This window comes from Molothrus ater, chromosome 23 (assembly GCF_012460135.2).
Source record: "Molothrus ater isolate BHLD 08-10-18 breed brown headed cowbird chromosome 23, BPBGC_Mater_1.1, whole genome shotgun sequence".
Lineage (NCBI taxonomy): Eukaryota > Metazoa > Chordata > Aves > Passeriformes > Icteridae > Molothrus > Molothrus ater.
Genome location: NC_050500.2, coordinates 6,158,120 through 6,177,277, shown reverse-complemented (window position 1 = coordinate 6,177,277; position 19,158 = coordinate 6,158,120). Strand labels below are relative to the sequence as shown.

The following is a 19,158-nucleotide window of genomic DNA, read 5'->3' as shown; positions in this document are numbered from 1 at the left end:
AGGGAGCCAGGGGCTGTGGGAGCTGCCAGAGCTCCCGGATTCCTCACCCCAGGAAGTTCCAGCACCTTCTATGGACATTATGGAGCACGACACCTGGGGGGAGCCCAGCACAGAGCAACAAAATAATCACATTCGATTAAATGAGTTCAAGTAACTGATTTGCGTTTCTCCTCCAGGGAGAGGCAGCGCTCACATCCACACTTGGGATCCACATCTTCCCTTGGAGCACTGCCCTTCCCACCCTCTTCAGACCACTCCTCTCAACCACTCTAAAAATGGAGTAAAATCCCCTGGGTTTGGGTGAAATTATGGGCAAAAGCTCCCAGATTTTACCTTCCTGGCAGATTTTTACACACCTGCCACCACTAAGCCTCCCCTGGCAGACACGGGGATAAAAGGAGGGAGCCATAAAGCCGTGAAAAGTTTAAAGACATTTATTTAAAATACAATTTATAAAACGTTTTCTTTCCGGCGCACGTTTTTTTTGTTTTTTTGTTTTTTGGGGGGCAGAAACACGCGGGTACCGCGTCCATCCTCCCCCTCCTCGGGATGAAGGCGCTTCCCACAGGAACGCCGCCGAGCCCTGCCCGCGGGCGGGACGTGTCCTGGGCACCGTGTCCTGGCGCCGGGACGCAGCAGGAGCGGCCGGAGAAGGAGATTTCAGTGCTGGAAAAAGGGATTTCGGTGCCGGAGTTGGGATCTCGGTGCTGGCCACGGAGGAGGCAGCGATGTGGCACCAGAAATCCGGCAGATTTGGGAGGTTTTTGGCTATTCGATGCTATTTTTAGGAATAATTAAGGAAAGGCGCAGTGACTACAGTTATTGCTGACGGCCTTCTCCCTCCTGCTCCCTCCCGGAGCTCATCCCGGCCCCCAGGCTGAGGGGATGAGTGAGATCCCCCAAAAGTCCCCAGGATCCCAGGGGGAATCCTGGGGGAATCCCGTCCCACCCGGAACCAGCTGTGAGGAGCTGGTTAAGGTTCCGGGGGTTGGATACACAGGTAGTTTCTATTTTCCCGTTTCTGTGGGATTTCAGCCTCATTTCCACACAGGGCTTTTCGTGCACGTCAAGATTGGCTCGTTCCCCCTCGAACCCACTGAAGGCAGCACCCGGATGCAGGAATCCATCAGGAACCACCCAGGTCTCCAGGTCCTGGCCCTCCAGGAAGAGCATTTAGTGTTCATCCAATCCCTTGATATCGAGTGATCCTCAGCTTCATCCAGGGGGGGAACATCTCCATTCCTGGGGAGCAGCAGCCTCCCCGTCCTCTTCCCAGGAGCTGGAGCAGGACAATCCCTTCCCTGAAGCCTCGCTGCCTCCAGGGAGATGGGGGAATCATCCAGGCTTTCCCCAAGGCTGGTCTGGTTCCCAGGTCTGCCATTCCAGGAGAGCTTGTACCGTCCCTGCGCCGCCGGGCCGGCCCCTCGGGATATCCCACTGCCCGACGTCACAGCCGCAGCGGCGCCGCAGCCTCTCCTCCTCCTCCTCCTCACATCTCCCTAATTCTTCACCACCCGGCCCTCCGTGGCCAGACAGCAGGCATTTGCACGGGGTCACTCTGCATTCCCTTCTCCCCAAACACAAAAGAACCCAAAAAGGATGTGTTTTAAGCTTCTCCTCAAAGCCAGCAGGGAATCGGAGCCAAGCTTTAACAGGAGCAGGATGTGAACTGGGTCCGACTCCGAGGTACCTGGGGGTATCCAGGAGTTCGCTTCCATGGCAGTGGAAATGGAGAAGGAGAAACATGAGCTTGTCATCCCCAAGCCATCACATGCATGGAAATCCATTGGAATTCCCTTCGGAACACTCAGCTACCTCTCTGGATTCTAACAAATGGCTCAAACCCTTCCCACGCACTCCGCCGATCCAAGATACAGAAAACAAACAGTAAACCAAATAAAAGAACCTAAAATCCTTGGAAACAGAACTCGTTCTGGAAGTGATGAGGACAACATGTGCAGCTGGGGAGGCTTCCCATCTTTTTTTTTTTTTTTTTTTTTTTTTTTTCCTTAAATGCCAGGTTTGGAGTACAACAAACGTTATTGCTGGCGCTCGCTCCGACCCGAGTGGGACACGCACGACTCCCTGCGCCCGGCCGAGTCCGGCACGGCCCCTCGTGTCCCCCGGCCGCACGGGGGGACAGCCCTGCCGCAACGGCCGCTCACAGTGGGTGGAGAGGGGAGGTCACAGTGCGTGGGGCTGAAGGTCACAGTGGGCAGAGCAAAAGGGTCACAGTGCAAATCACCCCGGGAGGTCCCCTGGCCCGGGTCCGTGTGTCCGTGCCGGCGGAACGGCGCCTCCGCCTCTATCTGCGCTGCTTGAAGCCCTGCGAGCCATCGGGGCCCAGCGGCTGCCGGATCACATTGTTGGGCTGCCGGCTGTCCTCGGGCTGCGAGATCCGCGGCGGCCTGCGGGGACAGAGGGGGACAGCTGAGCCTGTGGGGCACTGCTGGGGCCTGTGGGGACACAGGGAACACAACTGAGCCTGCGGGGACACAACTGAGCCTGGGGGCACTGCTGGGGCCTGCGGGGACAGAGGGAACACAACTGAGCCTGCAGGGACATTGCTGGGGCCTGTGGGGAGAGAGGGAACAGAGCTGAGCCTGCGGGGACAGAGGGAACAGAGCTGAGCCTGCAGGGACAGAACTGAGCCTGCAGGGCACTGCTGGGACCTGCGGGGACAGAGGAACAGAACTGAGCCTGTGGGGACAGAGGGAACACAACTGAGCCTGGGGGCCTGCGGGGACAGAGGGAACAGAGCTCAACCTGCAGGGACAGAACTGAGCCTGTGGGGACAGAACTGAGCCTGCAGGGACAGAGGGAACAGAGCTGAGCCTTCAGGGACAGAACTGAGCCTGCGGGGACACTGCTGGGGCCTGCAGGGACAGAGGGGGACAGAACTGAGCCTGCGGGGCACTGCTGGGGCCTACGGGGACAGAGGGGGACAGAACTGAGCCTGCGGGGACACTGCTGGGGCCTGCAGGGACAGAGGAAACAGAGCTGAGCCTGAGGGGACAGAACTGAGCCTGCGGGGCACTGCTGGGGCCTGCGGGGACAGAGGGGGACAGAACTGAGCCTGCGGGGACACTGCTGGGGCCTACGGGGACACCGGAAGCAGGGACAGGCGAATGAGGTGTGGAATTCTGAATGAGGTGTGGAATTCCAAGTGCCTTGGGGAAACCCCTGCACCACAAGAATGCTGTCAGGTGCTCTGGGGTCCCCAGCACAGGAAGGACATGGAACAAGTCCCAAGGAGCCTGCCAAGGTGATCAGAGGGATGGAGCAGCTCTGCTGTGAGGAAAGGCTGGGGGAATTGGGATTGGTCAGCCTAGAACAGAGAACCTCTGGGGTGACCTAACTGGGGCCTTCCAGTGCCTGAAGGGGCCAACAGGAAAGATGGAGGGACTCTGGATGAGAGCCTGGGGGAATGGATTCCCACTGCCAAAGGGTAGGGATGGATTGGATATTGGGAAGAATTCCTCCCTGGCACAGGTCTCCCAGAGAAGCTGTGGCTGCCACTGGATGCCTGGAAGTGTTCCAAAGGCACACAGATGTGGCACAGGGACACATTTAATGGGGAACACAGCAGTGCCAGTCAATGGCTGGACTCTGTGATCCTGGAGGGCTCTTCCACCCTCAATGATTCCATGGTTTACGGCCTTACCAGGCACTTCCCTCACTCCCACCTAGCTGAGGCTCTAACAGAGCCCCCCTCTCTCTGTGCCAGCCCTGCTGCACTCCCCAAGCAGCCCACCCCCCCCTAATGCCAGACAGGAACTCCCCAGGCCCACGGGGGCTGCTCCCACCTGTCCAGGATGGGCTTCTCCTGCTCCTCCTCGGGGCTGGCGCTGCCCAGGATGCGTTTCCTGGCCTCGGCGTACTCGGCCTCGCGCTGTGCCAGCGATTTGACGGGGAAGGCGGGGCGGCTGGCGGGGTGGCTGCTGCTGAGCACGCCGTTGCTCGTGGGCCGCTTCAGGATGCGGATCTGCGGCGGCGGCCCCGCGGGAAGGCTGTCGTCCTGGATCACAATCGGCACTTTGGGAGGAGATTTGGACTTTCTGCTGTTTGGGAAAAAAACCCAAGGGGTTGGTGCTTGTTTGCTGCCCGGTGTCGCTATAGGACATGAAAAAACACAAGAGCACACTGCTGTTCTTAAGGTGAAGTGTCGCAGACATCTTTCATGAACAATCCTTTCCTAGGATTTTTCCTTGTGAGAAGCTGCAGTTTCAGCAACCAAAAATAAACAATGGTTATCTGCTGCTGTGGAATGCAACAGGTAAACCCATGATTGGTCTCCTGTGGGTGTTTGGATTTACTGACCACTCATGGCAGAGCTGGCTCTTGCTCTGAGACACAGATCTTTGTTATTCATTCTTGTCTATTCTTAGCTTAGCTAGCTTCTGAAGAAACCTTTTCCTTTCTATTTCTTTTTAGTATAGTCTTAATGTAACATATATCATAAAATAATAAATCAAGCCTTCTGATCATGGAGTCAACATTCTTGTCTCTTCTTCATCCTGAAAACCCTTGTGACCACAGTCACAGTGAAGGAAAAAGGGAAGTTTATTTTCTGACTCTAACATTTATAGTTTTCCAAGAGTGCCAGTGGATTGGAGGGTGGCAGTGCCACCTCTCCAATGACACTGGTCAAACCAACAGTTTATCAACTTTCTCTTCTTCTATATAAGAATGCAAAACAATGAGTTATTTACAAAAAGTGTGTGAGAAAGTTCACTACAAAAATGTCAACATTAAAAAGCTTAAAAAATCTTTAAAAACCAGAGTGACAGCTCAGCGTGTGAACTCCTCGTGCTCGGATGGCCTTCCTGTGATTAAGAGCAGCCTGGAATAATTAAAGGCCTTGTTATAGTTGTAACTCTAAAGAGGAGCAGTGGATTAGCTCAGAAAGAGATGGAAAATCAGTCCCTGCTGTGTGTGACACCATTAAACTCTGCTGAAGGAACGGGAACAGAGACTGCTCCTGTTCCTTCAGCAGAGCTTTACTGTGACCGTGTTCACAGGGGTCTCAGGTTGAGCCAAGAGACGAGGATCTGACTCTGTTTCAGAAGGTTTGATTTATTATTTTATGATATATATTACATTAAAACTATACTAAAAGAATAGAAGAAAGGATTTCCTCAGAAGGCTGGCTAAGAATAGGATAGGAAAGAATGATAACAAAGGCTTGTGGCTCAGACTCTCTGTCCAAGCCAGCTGACTGTGATTGGCCATTAATTAGAAACAACCACATGAGCCCAATCCCAGATGCACCTGTTGCATTCCACAGCAGCAGATAACCATTGGGTACATTTTGTTCCTGAGGCCTCTCAGCTTCTCGGGAGGAAAAATCCTAAGGAAAGGATTTTTCATAAAAGATGTCTGCGACACTTTACCATTTCTAGTAGAAGATATTGGTATAAGCACCTTGATTTCATTTCCTGCAAGGATTTCTAGGGCTCCTCTCACCAGGACACCCAGCCTGTCACTCCAACCCTGCCATTTCTCTCCTCAGAGCCAGCCTCGGCCCCAGCTCACCATCTGAATGTTTTACAGTCCCTTTTCTGCATGGAACTCCCAGAGGATAAATCCCATGTCTCTCTAATAATCAAAGGGGAAAAAACCCAACAACAAAGGACTCGTCAGCAACGATTAAAAAAGTTTCTGGTAGGAGAAAATAACACAGCCCTGCCCAGGCCCAAAGGAAGCAGGAAAAGAAATTCTCCCTGATGCAAGACACAGCTAGTCAGTCCAGAGCCAGGAGCTGGGATTACCTGACTCACCCATTTCTTCCCCTCTTTCTTTCTCACATGGCTTCCCCCAAGCTGGAGCTTCATCCAGTCTGGAGGAGCCGGCTCTGAAATCAGAGCACTCTCAGCTTTCTCCCGCGGCTCCAAAGGGCCACCTAGTGGCACGGAGACAGGGATTCCCTGGCTCTCAACCCCAACCCAGCGCTCCCCGCTCAGTCTGAAGCTGTTTCCCCACTGCTCCCACTCCCCAGGCCCTCAGCTGTCCCAACAGCACCTCAGGAAAATCAGGATTTTACCTTTCCTTCTGTGTGATCTTCAGCTTCTTTTCCAACCGTCTGTCTATTTCCTTGAAAAGAAGGAGAGAAAAGTAAAACCACAAAGTTTTTTATTAAAATGAAGACCAATCTCAGTTTGGAGGTCGGAGTTTGAGCCTGTCTGGGCACACACTTAATTTCAGTGTTCCAAATACCGATCTGTAAAGGGGGGAGGGAGTGTGTGGTTCCATCTGAGGATGACTTGGGAATCAAGAGGCAGAGAAAAGCAAAGCCACCATGGATAACCCATGAGAAAAGCAAACCACCAGGAATATTTTGCTGTAACCAGCAGCACACCCACAGCAGGCCGTGGATCCGGCACGGGGCGCTCATCGCTCATTTTAACCACCTCAGCTGGCAAAAAACCACCTGTGAGGGTAAAACCCCACAGAACCCACAGCAATTGCCCAGCAATTCCACAGCAAGGCACTCCTGGATCCAGGCAGGGATCAGGCCAAACCTGCTGGGCATTGGAGCAGCAGTGGCCACAGCCAGGGTGATCCAGGGAAGCTGAGCCCCGAGCCCAGAGCCCCGAGCCAGGGGCAGGGCTGGCCAGCAGGGCCACATTCCTGCCAGGAAAAGGCCCTGCCCTGCCCCACACGCACCAGGGAGCCTCCCTGGGCTGCTCCCTGCCTTTCCACACCTGCAGTCACCAGCGAGTCACCCATGGGCAGAGAGACGCGTTCATCACCCACAGAGCCGGGTCTGAGCATGTCAGCGCTGCCCGAGGCTGGCAGCCACCTCTGCCAAGCTGGCCAGGTGTTGCAACCAGAGCAATCACAGAGAAAACTCGGCTAAGGAGGAGGACAAAGCCAGGTTTCAACCCCCCTGCAGGCGACCTGCCCCAACCCCGCCGGTATTTTTAGATCCTCACAATTTTTAGATCCTCACGAAAGCTCCGAAGCAGCTTTTTGTGTTTGATTTAGTCACAAAGGAAGGGGGAAAACACTACCTGAGAGTGTCCTAGTTTAGCCAGCTGATAACTGGCACTACAGAAGGAAATTCCAAACTTGTGGCAGGAGGCAGCTGCTCTGCTTTGAGGCCTGGCTGCTTCCCCCTGCTGCCTGCAGGAACCACAGCGGGCACAGCTCGGGAAAGGAACGGGTTTGGACAGAAATTCCCTGACCTGTGAGCAGGGAAGGAGCACAAGTCACTACAAGATGCCAAACCACAGTGCTGGCTGTTGGTCATACAGGCCACGGCAGCCTCCACCTAGAAGGGAATAAATCATTTCAGGAAGATGAAAGGTGGGTGGGAGGTTGAGTTTCCTCACCCAAGCCTGTCCTGGGAGGTAACAAAACCAGGCAGAGCTTCACAAGGCAGAGCCTCCTGGGGAGGGCAAACACCTGCAGGCAGCTTCCTTCCTCTTCAAGGGGACTGGGAGGGAGGAAAGTCCCATTCCAGTGCTGCTCAGGAGGGAGGGAAATGTGTAAGAGCTGCCTCCTGCCCTCCCCAAAAGCAGTGGATATCCCAAAAGCAGAGGATGGAGATGCCGTGGAGCAGCTGGTGGCAAACAGCAGAAGCCAAATGAGGGGAAGGGGTTGGCTCCTCACTGAGCCAGCCCAGGTGTCGTCGTGGTCTTGAAACCACATTTTCAGCCTCCAGGAGTTCACCCAGGCCCTCCTGGAATATCCCCATTAAATACTTCAGCACACGGGGGAGAGAGACAGCAGGAAAACGGGGTGGAAAGGGGGGAAACACACTGAGGAGCTCCTCAAACCATTTCACTCCAAATAGAAACAGGGCTGCTGAGCCCTCAGCTGGGACTTTGGGACAGAGGGGTCACAAGCCACATGGCAGCCCTGGGGAAGGCTCTGCTCTACTGCCTCCTTCCCAGCAGAGGAGAGGTGGCCTGGCAAAAGTCACATTCCTGCATTGCTGGGGGCTCTGAGCTGAGCTCAGGGCTGTTCCTGCATTGCTGGGGGCTCTGAGCTGAGCTCAGGGCTGTTCCTGCACTGCTGGGGGCTCTGAGGCTGTTCCTGCACTGCTGGGGGCTCTGAGGCTGTTCCTGCATTGCTGGGGGCTCTGAGGCTGTTCCTGCACTGCTGGGGGCTCTGAGCTGAGCTCTGGGACTGTTCCTGCACTGCTGGGGGCTCTGAGCTGAGCTCAGGGCTGTTCCTGCACTGCTGGGGGCTCTGAGCTGAGCTCTGAGGCTGTTCCTGCACTGCTGGGGGCTCTGAGGCTGTTCCTGCACTGCTGGGGGCTCTGAGCTGAGCTCAGGACTGTTCCTGCACTGCTGGAGGCTCTGAGCTGAGCTCTGAGGCTGTTCCTGCACTTCTGCTGGCTCTGAGCTGAGCCCCAGGGTTGCACAGCCATGGTGTGACTGGGAGATGCTGCAATTGCAGGGTGTCACCTCCACCTCAGCACCTGAGAACAGGTGATTCATGGCATTGTCACCGAGCCCCAGCGCTGCCAGACAGCCCCACACGCTCCAACCACAGCCTGCAGCCTCCCCTGCTACAGAAAAATGAAGCCCTTTGCTCTGCTCAACACAAAAACTTATTCCAAGGAATCCTTCAAAACCTCCCCAACTCCTTCACAGCCTGTTTCACTTTTCCCACTCTGGAGCAGGTCACTTCCAGCAAAATTCTTGGTGCCTTCGTCTCCAAACCCCCAAAACTGGCAGTGGTCAGGGAGCAAACGCGTGGTCCTGGACCATAAACCAGTGCTGTGTGCTTGGGGAGCTCCTCACCAGGGATCACACGGGGTCATGGAGGCTGGAAAAGACCTTGGATCACTGAGCCCACCCTGTCCCCAGCCTGGTGAGTGCCACCTCCAGGGATGGGCACTCCAGACCTCCCTGGGCAGTTCCAAGGCCTGAGCCCCCTTTCCATGGGGAAACTCCTCCTGATGTCCACCCTGAGCTCCCCTGGCCCAGCCTGAGGCCGTTCCCTCTGCTCCTGTCCCTGTTCCCTGGAGCACAGCCCGGCCCCCCCGGCTGTCCCCTCCTGGCAGGAGCTGTGCAGAGCCACAAGGGCCCCCTGAGCCTCCTTTGCTCCAGGCTGAGCCCCTGCCCAGCTCCCTCAGCCCCTCCTGGGGCTCCAGCCCCTTCCCCAGCTCCATTCCCATCCCTGGACACGCTCCAGCCCCTCCAGGTCCTTCCTGAACTGAGGGGTCCAGGACTGGAGGTGCCTCAGCACAGGGGCCTGGCCCTGCCCTGGGCCTGTGCCCACACCAGCCTGGCACAGGGAGCAAAGCCAGGAGCAGTAAAATATCCCCTAAATTCCAGCCTCAGCAGCTGATGGGAGCACTGTGCTCCCTGCAGAACACGAGGCTTCCTCCACACGCAGGGACCTTGGCAGAATAACAGAAACCAACCCCTGACAGCAATGACACCCACCCCAACCACTGCAGGATCTACAGAATTCCTGGCACTGCTGAGGGGATTCCAGCTGCCTCCAGACATCCACTGAACTTTTGGGAAGGAAAAATCTCCTTTTGTGTTTAAACAGATGGCCAAAAGCAGCTCCCCACCTCACACACCTCTTGGTGTGTCAGAAATTGTGTTTTCTTCTAAACACAGGCACTGACTCTGCATTTTCCAGGCAGCTCAGTGCTCATTACTAGGATGTCTGGAATTGTAGGAATGGAGTGTTTGAACACCACGTGCAGACACAGCCCCAGCCCTGAGCAGCCTCACAGCTCGTGACAGGGATCACTGCACCAATTTAAAAGCAGAATCACCTTGGCAGTGCTCATTTTTAATTAAAATCAAATCCCTGCTGCTGCTCCTCATGGATCCATCCGTCTGCTGATGTCACCCCCTCTCCTCTGCTGTGTCACGCTGGCTGTCACCGTGTGGGTAAGGAGATAAAATTAGGAGCTGACTCTGAGGGCAAGTGCCAGAGGCACTACAAGCACCACAGGCATGAACTGTCTGCAGAGACAGCTGGATGGGGCATCTGAGGAGCTGGACAGGTCACTGTGGACAAACCCCAGGTGTCCTTCACCTGAGGGGGGCTCTTCCAGCTCCCCCTTCCCACACAAACTTATCTGCATCACCAAAAACCAAGCCTGCTTCACATCCCTGTGCAAAACCCCCTCCCCAAAGATTAGGAAGGAATCTCACCAGCCTATTTTTAGGGCTATTATTTGTGGATGCCAAACAGGACCCAAACAAACAGCCTGAAGAAGATTCTGTTCTCTGACATTTAGGCTGCATTTGTGGACAAGGACGTCATGGAAACTGAGCTCCAGCCCCACCACAGCCACCCTTCCTACCCCTACCCTGAGGAAAACAGCCAACAGGATCCATAGCCCCCCTTGGAATGCAGACATGGACCCCAGGACACGAAGCTGCTGCTCAGATCCCACATTCCTGTGGCGTGGTATCCCAAAGAGCCACCCAGCAATTCAGCTGACACCTTGGGGGTGCTCCTGGTGAGCTGGAGACTCTCAGCACCCCAGGAATGCATCCTTCAGGAAGGGACAGCCCTCCAGGGGATGGAGGCACATTCCCAGGCAAATCCAGAATATTGGGAAGCACAGGGGCCTGAGCCAGCCACGCTGCTGGCCAGAAACCTATTGGAAATACACATTTGGGAATACAGGCAGTGCCCTGGACACACACATTGTGAGCACTGTCCCCATCCCTGCCAGCAGGGACCCTCCAAGCACAGCAAACACTGGCAGCTCCCTCTGGCTGCTTTTCACCCCAAGGTGAGTGAGTGAGCTCCACTGAAGGTGTGAGGAAGGCAGAGACTTGGTGTCAATCACTTACACCAGGTGGTATCTCCCCTCTTGCTCCAAAAGTCCTCTGCAGAAATCCAGGGGAGATCCCTACTGGAGCACAGGGCAGCAGTCCTGGTGCTCTCCTGGATCTCTGGTAACATTCCAAAGCTCTGGAAAACCATTAACCACATTCTCTGCTGTATCTGCTCCCAGCACAACCTTCTACCCCTTCTCACCCCAATAACATGGAATGTCAAACCCCAGAACAAGTGAATTTCAGCTGGAGCTGGATCCTCCCAAAACCACAGCCTTGTCTGCTCCTCACAGCACCACTGGCTGCTCTGGCAATTCCTGACAAACTCCAAAGCCTGGCTGATGTTCCTTTCTTTAGGAAATAAAAGCAAGTTTTAAGATGTGAGGTCAGCAGAGCTGTTGATGGGGACCTGAACCTGGAACTGCTTCCCAAAACACCCTCAGGAAAGAACAGACGTGGGCAGTCCCTGATCTCCTCCTTACCCACCTATTTCTCTCCTCCAAAGCGAAATTAATCTATTAATTACTGCAACTCTCCAGTTCCTGAGGCTACTGGGGATCAGCCTGCTGCATTAATCAGTCCTCCCAGTCGCTCTGCCAGGCTCAGGCCTGGCAGTGGCAGCCCAGGACAGCCCCAGGGGTTTGTGTCTCCATGGCAGATCCTGCTCCTCAGCACCAGGCACTGAGGACACGGAGCATTTTTGGGAACAAGCCTGGCAGTGCCACAGGACATTCCCAGCACGGATTTTTAGGGCTGGGGGAAGCACTCAATGGGGCAGCAGCTCCTTCTCCCTTGCTGCAGAATCCCCAAACCAACCCTCACTTCCCCCTGTTCATTCCCAACCTCCAAACCTCCCATTTCTTACCAAAAACCTCCCTCTGCCCATGCAACACCAAGCAGCAGAAACAGAAACTTCCATTCCCAGTTTCAAGACTTTTTTGGATCTGTTACAGCACCTAAAGCAAACATTTGGTGAAAGTTTGCCCCAAATCTTTTTGATGTGAGAAGTCCAAATCCATCCTGGGCTCATGGCAGCAGGGGAGGGGGGATTCTGAGACCCTCAGTACCTGCAGAGCTGCCCCAGCCCTGGCCCAGCACAGGGAGGAGCTGGAGCTGCTGGAGGCTCCAGGGGGATCAGGGGGATGGAGCAGCTCTGCTGGGAGAGCTGGGAATGCTCACCTGGAGAGGAGAAGCTCCAGGGAGAGCTCAGAGCCATTCCAGGGCCTGAAGGGGCTCCAGGAGAGCTGGAGAGGGACTGGGGACAGGGGATGGAGGGACAGGACACAGGGAATGGCTTCTACTACCAGAGAGCAGGGATGGATGGGATATTGGGAATTAGGAATTGTTCTCTGTGAGGGTGGGCAGGCCCTGGCACAGGGTGCCCAGAGCAGCTCTGGATCCCTGGCAGTGCCCAAAGCCAGGCTGGACATTGGGGCTTGGAGCAGCCTGGGACACTGGAAGATGTCCCTGCCCGTGGCAGGACATGGAATGGGATGAGCTTTAAGGTCCCTGCAAACCACTCTGGGATTCCCTCACAGCCCTGACCCCAAAACCCAATTTTCCTCACGGACACAGCTCCTGCACAGCCCAACCTCGTCCGTGTGGCCTCTGCCCACAGCAGTCATTAGCACAGGGAGGTCACAGTGTCACACTCCAAGATATTTCCTTTCTGCCTGAACTTCAACCCCACTGAGCACCTCCAAGTGACAGGAGCTGACACCTTCAGATGCAGTGACCCAGAGCCTGGCAGGTGACACCCATGGCACCCTCACGTGGGACAGACAGGAGACATTCTGGCACCTCAGGTGCCCCGTCCTCCCTGAGCGCTGTGACACAAGCTGGGGACAGCCCCCAGGCCAGGCCAAAGTGCATTCCCAGCCTCTGGCTGCTCCATCCACCCAGAGTGGCCAATCACAGGACACAGGGCAGGTTCTCCCCTCCCAGGGACACAGCTGGGATCAGTGGGGACACTGGAGGGGCTGCAGGCAGCAGCTGGGAGCTCAGTCTGCAAACTCCAGGGGGAAAAAGACACACAAGGAGGTTAATTCCATGGGATTTTAACCTGTTTAGGATTGCCAGAGTAATGTTTGACCTGCAGGGAACCACAGAATGTCCTGAGCTGGAAGGGACCCACAGGGACCAAACCCAAGCCCTGGCCCTGCACAGACACCCCAACAATCCCAGCCTGTCCAAGCCCTCCTGGAGCTCTGGCAGCCCCAGGGCTGGGAGCATTCCCTGGGGAGCCTGGGCAGTGCCCAGCACCCTCTGGGGAAGAGCCTTTCCTGATCTCCAACCCAAACCCCCCTGGCCCAGCTCCAGCCCTTCCCTGGCTCCTGTCCCTGCTCACAGGCAGGGATCAGAGCTGTCTCCTCCCTTGGGATGAAACTGAAAGAGATTCTGACCTGAAATCAATGATTAAGACTCTGACGCACTCCAGTTTTAGCTGGCAAATGAGTAACCAATGAATCCACCTGCCAAGCACCAATTCCAAGCTGAGGATCACCCATGACCATGGATACACTCCAGTTTTGGAGCCCAGCTTCCCATCTAACATTTAATTATTGGTTTAGCCAGGCAAACAGGCCTGAGTGTCATCAACTGACCTCTCATTTGTGTTTGTCAGCTGGGCCACACAACACCACACAAAAACAAACCAGGAATTAAGGCTCATTAGTGTTTTCTGACCCAGACTGGCCTTTGAAGCCCTTCCCACCCTTACTCCTAAATCAGACTTTACTCACGGCCTGGTTTCCATCTGTAACTCCCCATTCCACAGACATTCCAGGGCTCTAATTGGACACCAGGGAGGTGACAATGACCCAGAGGACCCACGGAGCTCTGCTGCACCCTGTGGCCCTGGGACAGGGGCCCTGCCTGCCATGGTCACTCATGGGTGGCACATTCCCAAGGAGCTGCTCCGTGTCTGGGGCAGTCCCGATGGCACAAGAGCAAAACACAAACAGAGGCCATGCTGAACAACCAAACACCACCAGGATTTGTTCCACAGCTCCCTGACTGACCAAACCGAGCTGGCTTGGGTTTTTGGGGGTTTTCTTCAACCTAGTAAGATTTTCCTGGTGCCTGATTTGGGAGAGCTGCAAGAGAAAAATGAGGTGAATTTTAATTAGGAGGCCATGGGAACTCTGCTCAGCCCAGAGCTGCCTCTTGCTGACAAACCTTCCTTAAGGCCTTGAGCAGAAGTTCTCAGCCTCACCAAAAGCTAGAAACAAAAACCCCCAGAACTAAAAATCTGATGTATTTGCTTTCCCAAGGAACACCCTGTGGGTGGAATATTAAAAAATTACATGCTAGGACACAGATAATGTATCCCATAAAACCTACCATGGATCTCCTGCTGCATCTCTACCGTTCCCTCATGTGCTGAAGGGTCTAAAAAAATTAAATAACTCAGGCATCCAACAGTGGGAAGTATCAGCATCACAGAATCCTAGAATGGTTTGGGTTGGAAGGGACCTTAAAGCTCCCCCAGTGCCACCCCTGCCATGGGCAGGGACACTGTCCCCAATGTCCAGCCTGGCCTTGGGCACTGCCAGGGATCCAGGGGCAGCCACAGCTGCTCTGGGCACCCTGTGCCAGGGAACAATTCCTGCCCAATATCCCAGCTAACCCTGCCCATTCCCTGTGTCCTGTCACAGCAGGATGTGTTTGAGCTGCTCCCTGGTGTCTCTCTGCTCTGCTGCAGCCTCCTCCTGAGCACCAACCAGGACTGCCAAACCCTGTTCCTGTATGCTGGGATCCACCTCGTGCTGCCTTGCATGGAAGAAAATCACAGAATCAGGGAATGTCCTGAGCTGGAAGGGACCCACAGGGATCAAATCCAAGCCCTGGCCCTGCACAGACACCCCAACAATCCCAGCCTGTCCAAGCCCTCCTGGAGCTCTGGCAGCCCCAGGGCTGGGAGCATTCCCTGGGGAGCCTGGGCAGTGCCCAGCACCCTCTGGGGAAGAGCCTTTCCTGATCTCCAACCCAAACCCCCCTGGCCCAGCTCCAGCCCCTCCCTGGCTCCTGTCCCTGCTCACAGGCAGGGATCAGAGCTGTCCCTCAGGAGGAGCTGCAGCTGCTGCTGGTGCTACAGCAGAGCCTCCTCCTGCCCTCGCTGCTCTGTGCCCACCTGCTGCCTCCTGTGGCTGTGACTTTGGGACACCTGAACGTCCCCAGCTGCAGCAGCATCCATCAGGACCACAAGAACCATGGGACAAGGGGAGGTTGAGCTCTCCTGTGACCCATCCTGTCAGCATCCACTTCCTGCCGGCACCACCAGCAGCTCCAGGGCTCCTTCCTGCCAGGCACAGAGTGAGATCCCCTTCCTGACCCTCAGGGATGGCCCAGGGCAGCTCCTGCCCCTCTCCCAGCCTGCACAGGCACTTGCTTCCCACACCCCTCCAACTGCTCCTCAGGCATACAGAGCCTAACAACTGCAACAGCAGCTGCTCCTCCTGCCAGGCCTACAGGAGCAGCTGAGGGAGCTGGGAAGGGGCTCAGCCTGGAGAAGAGGAGGCTCAGGGGGGCCCTTGTGGCTCTGCACAGCTCCTGACAGGAGGGGACAGCCGGGGGGATCAGGCTCTGCTCCCAGGGAACAGGGACAGGAGCAGAGGGAACGGCCTCAGGCTGGGCCAGGGCAGGCTCAGGTTGGACACAAGGAGGAATTTCCCCATGGAAAGGGTGCTCAGGCCTTGGCAGAGGCTGCCCAGGGAGGTTTGGGGTTCCCATCTCTGGAGGTGTCCAAGGAAGGCCTGGAGCTGGCACTCAGTGCTCTGGGCTGGGGACAAGGTGAGGACTGGGCACAGGGAGGACTCAATGGTCCTGGAGGGCTTTTCCTACCCCAACGATTGTGTGATTCCCCAGGGAATCTCCCTGTTTTCCCTGCTCACCAGCACAAGCACCCCTGAGGTTACGAGCACAGCAGTTTGGACTGGAAATGGGTGTGAGAAAGGACAAGTGACAGGGATTTCTCCTTCTAAGGAAAAGCACCTGGGAGGTACCATCAGGAAGGACAAACTGGGAGGACGCTCCATGGCAGGATTGGAGCATCAGGACCATTTTAAACCATTACTCAAGGCCACAGTCATGGGCTCCCGAGGCTCCAGCCGTGTCCCTTCATGGAGCGCTGGAATTATCTCCGAGCCGGGCACGAGGGGCGGGCGAGCGGCTGCGCTGCCAGCCTGGCACCGGCCCCTCTCGGGCATTCAATTACAGGCTCTATTTTGCTCCCCTGGCTCTGGCCAGGTGTAACCCAATCCCTTGCCCACAGTGGCGTCCAGGCTCCTCGCCGAGGCCCCGTCCGGAGGTCCCGCTGCCCTCTGATCCCCCCGACCCCGAGGAACTCGCCACAAGCAGAGTTTGCCCGGCGGAGTTTCCCCTCGCTGCGAGCAGCGCGCCCGCCCACACTGCTGCTGAGGCAGGGCTGATCTGCGAGCACAGCACTCGCAGCCCTCGGGGTCCCCGAGCGTGACACACACGGTGCCCATCCAGCCCCGAAGCCGCTGCTGAAGCGGGGCCGAGCCCCAGGGGCCGGGCTGGGACTCTCCCCGTTCTGCGCGAGTGACGGAGCACGTTCCGATCGGGGGGAAAGGCCTTCGGGTGTGCGCCCGCTGCCCCCAGAGCCCGCCAGGGTCACCGCCATGCCGGGCTCGCACATTTTGGCTCTGCTCGCCCCTCCTGCTCCACCCCCCCGGCCAGCGGAGCTTCCCGCGGGGCTGGGCCGCGACCCCGCCGAGCCCCCGCGGCCGCAGCCCCGCCGCGCCGAGGGGGGTTTGGACACCGAGGAGCACACGGGGGGCCGGAGGACGGGCAGGGAGCCGCTCCGAGGAGGGACCTAAAGCGGGACCGAAGAACCGGCGAGCAGCGGGGCTGGGGGCAATCCGCAGCCCCCCGCGCCGAGCGAGGCCGCGGTCTCTTTAAGAGGCCTAGCAGCGCCGCGGTGCCACCGCGCCGCCGGACGCGTCCCGACGCCTCCTCAAGAAGCGCCGCGCTGCCTGCCCGCGCCCCCCCGGCGCCCCGGGCCCGCCATGCCGGCCCGCGCCGCCGCCCTCACCCCGCTGTCGGCCGCCTCCTCCCAGCTCTCCGCGACCTCCTCATCTTCCATTTTAATTCCCGTCCGCCGCCGGGCCCGCGCGCCCGCGCATGCGCGCGCCGCCCGCCGGCCCGCGCCCGGCAACGCACGCGCAGCGCGCGGAAAGGGCGGGAAGCGGCGGCGGGGCGGGGCCCCACAGCGCCCCCTGGCGGCCGGGAGGACCCGGCTCAGGGCGGGGCTTTGAGGCGTTTTCCTTTAATTTTTGTGTTTTCCTTAAATTTTGAGGTGTTTTCCCTCAGTTTGGGCGTGATTTCCTTTTGAGATATTTTCTCTTAATTTTGGTGTGTTTTCCCACAATTTTGAGGAGTTTTCCCTTAATTTTGATGTGTTTTTCCTTGATTTTGGTGTGCTTTCCACAATTTTGAGGAGTTTTCCCTTAATTTTGATGTGATTTTCCTTGATTTTGGTGTGCTTTCTCTTAATGTTCAGGCATTTTTGTTTGTTTTTCTATAGTTTTGTTTTCCCTTAAATTTTCGAGTCTTTTCTCTTAGTTTTAGGGTGTTTTCTCTTAATTTTGAGGCGTTTTCACCTAATTTTGGGTTATTGGACAAATCTCTCTCCAAATTTAAGTTATTTCAGCCACCAGTCCAGTCTCTGGTTCCTCCTGCAGATATCCAGGTGTCCGTGTGTCCTTCCAGCCAATTCGTGCCTCTTCATTTAAGCCTAAAGCTCATGGAGCACAAGGATCCGCTCCAGCCTTCAGAAACATCCAAAATTCCCCAAGTCCCCATAATTTCTTAAACCTTTCTCATTTATATCCAAAATATTCACCACTCCAATGTTCTCCTTTGAGAGATTGGGATTTGCATTTCTTTTTCATCCCTCAAAAATTAACTGCCCCTTCAGCACCCTAAAAACCCCACGATTTTCACACAGGGAGTTCGGGAACCTGCCCTTAAATCCTGAACTTTTCCCCAGATTCCCACCCAAGAGCCAGAGTTTGCCAGCAGATGGCGACTGGACTCCTAAAAACATCTCCAGCTAAAACAAATCCCTATCCCTGCGGTCTGCCCTTGAATCTGAGCCTCTCCCCTGCCAAGCCCAAAATTTGGGCATGAGACCTCCGGACGCCCCACAAGTGGATTTTGGGGGGCTGTTTATCCAAGGTGGAACTGTTGGAGGGGGTTTGGGGGTTGTGCAGTGCTCCATGGGCATTAAATCCTTGGATTTCAGCTCCTTTGGGTGGGATTTGGCGTTTCCCCTCCAGAAGTTGCAGCAGCCTGGGGCTGTTCCTGCCCGTGCTCTGGGGTTCTTCCAGAAGCAACAGGAGCTGAGTTTTCCAGCAGCCAGAGCCTGGCATGGTTGGCTCCATCCTTTCCAGCATTCCAGCGGCGTTCCCTGGGACGTTTCCTTCCATCCTGCTGTAAAAAATCCCCCTCCCAGCCATGTCTGACCCCGAGCACCCCAAAAAATCGGGTGGGATCCGTTGGAAATGAAGCATTGATGGCGGTGTCACACCCCAGGGGAGCTCAACTGCTGGGGGACAAACCCCAGATGTGTCCCTGGGTTATCCCAGTCCTGCACAGAGCACCTGGGACTCATCCCATGGCTCCTCCCGGGTTATCCCAGTCCTGGGACATCCTACAGCTCCTCCTGGGTTATCCCAGCCCTGCACAGGCCACATGGGACACCTCCTATGGCTCCTCCTGGGTTATTCCTGCCTTGCACGTGGCACCTGGGACATCCCATGGCTCATCCTGAGTTATTCCACAGAGCACCTGGGTCACATCCCACAGCTCCGCCCGGGTCATCCCTGCCCTGCACAAAGCACCTGGGACATCCATGGCTCCTCCCAGGTTATTCCAGCCTTACACAAGGCACCTGGAACATGCCATGGCTCCTCCTGGGTTATCCCAGCCCAGCACATGGCACCTGGGACATCCATGGCTCCTCCCCAGTTATCCCACAGAGTGCCTGGGTCACATCCCACAGCTCATCCCGGGTTATCCCAGCCCAGCACCGGCTCCTGGCCGTGGATCCCGGCTCTCCCTGAGGCTCCTGGAGCCCGCCCTCGGGCAGGGCGCGGGCCCGGGAGGCTGAGCGGGCTCCTCCGTGCGGGATGCGGGTCTGTGGGACAGACAGCGTGGCAGTGATCACCTCTTCCCCGGAGAATAATGTCCCCACACAACCCGCCACCGGGATCTGATGGTGAAACACAGCCCTGCACAGGGCTGCTTCCCATTGGAATGGGCTCCGCTCCCTCCCTTCCTCACTTCCATAGGAAGAGAGGCACCACAGTCCTGCGGGCACAGCCCACATCCCGCCTCCCTGCCGCGCCCTCAGGCGCTCCGGGTCTCT

The 19,158-nt window shown here is 56.4% G+C and overlaps 1 protein-coding gene across 2 annotated transcripts; it reads right to left on the bottom strand.

The window, feature by feature from the left end:
• Positions 1-418: 418 nt before the first annotated feature.
• SZRD1 (SUZ RNA binding domain containing 1) lies at positions 419-16,920 on the bottom strand. Of its 2 annotated transcripts, none has more exons than XM_036396372.1 (4): positions 16,822-16,920; positions 6,044-6,093; positions 3,807-4,061; positions 419-2,408 (listed from the first exon to the last, which is right to left on the bottom strand). In XM_036396372.1, exons 1-4 carry the CDS (start codon positions 16,870-16,872, stop codon positions 2,306-2,308), a joined length of 459 nt encoding a protein of 152 aa, XP_036252265.1. In that variant the 5' UTR covers positions 16,873-16,920; the 3' UTR covers positions 419-2,305. The 2 variants fall into 2 exon arrangements, with proteins under 2 accessions (XP_036252265.1, XP_036252266.1); XM_036396373.1 differs by having other exon boundaries at positions 3,807-4,058.
• Between the last annotated feature and the right edge of the window lie 2,238 nt (positions 16,921-19,158).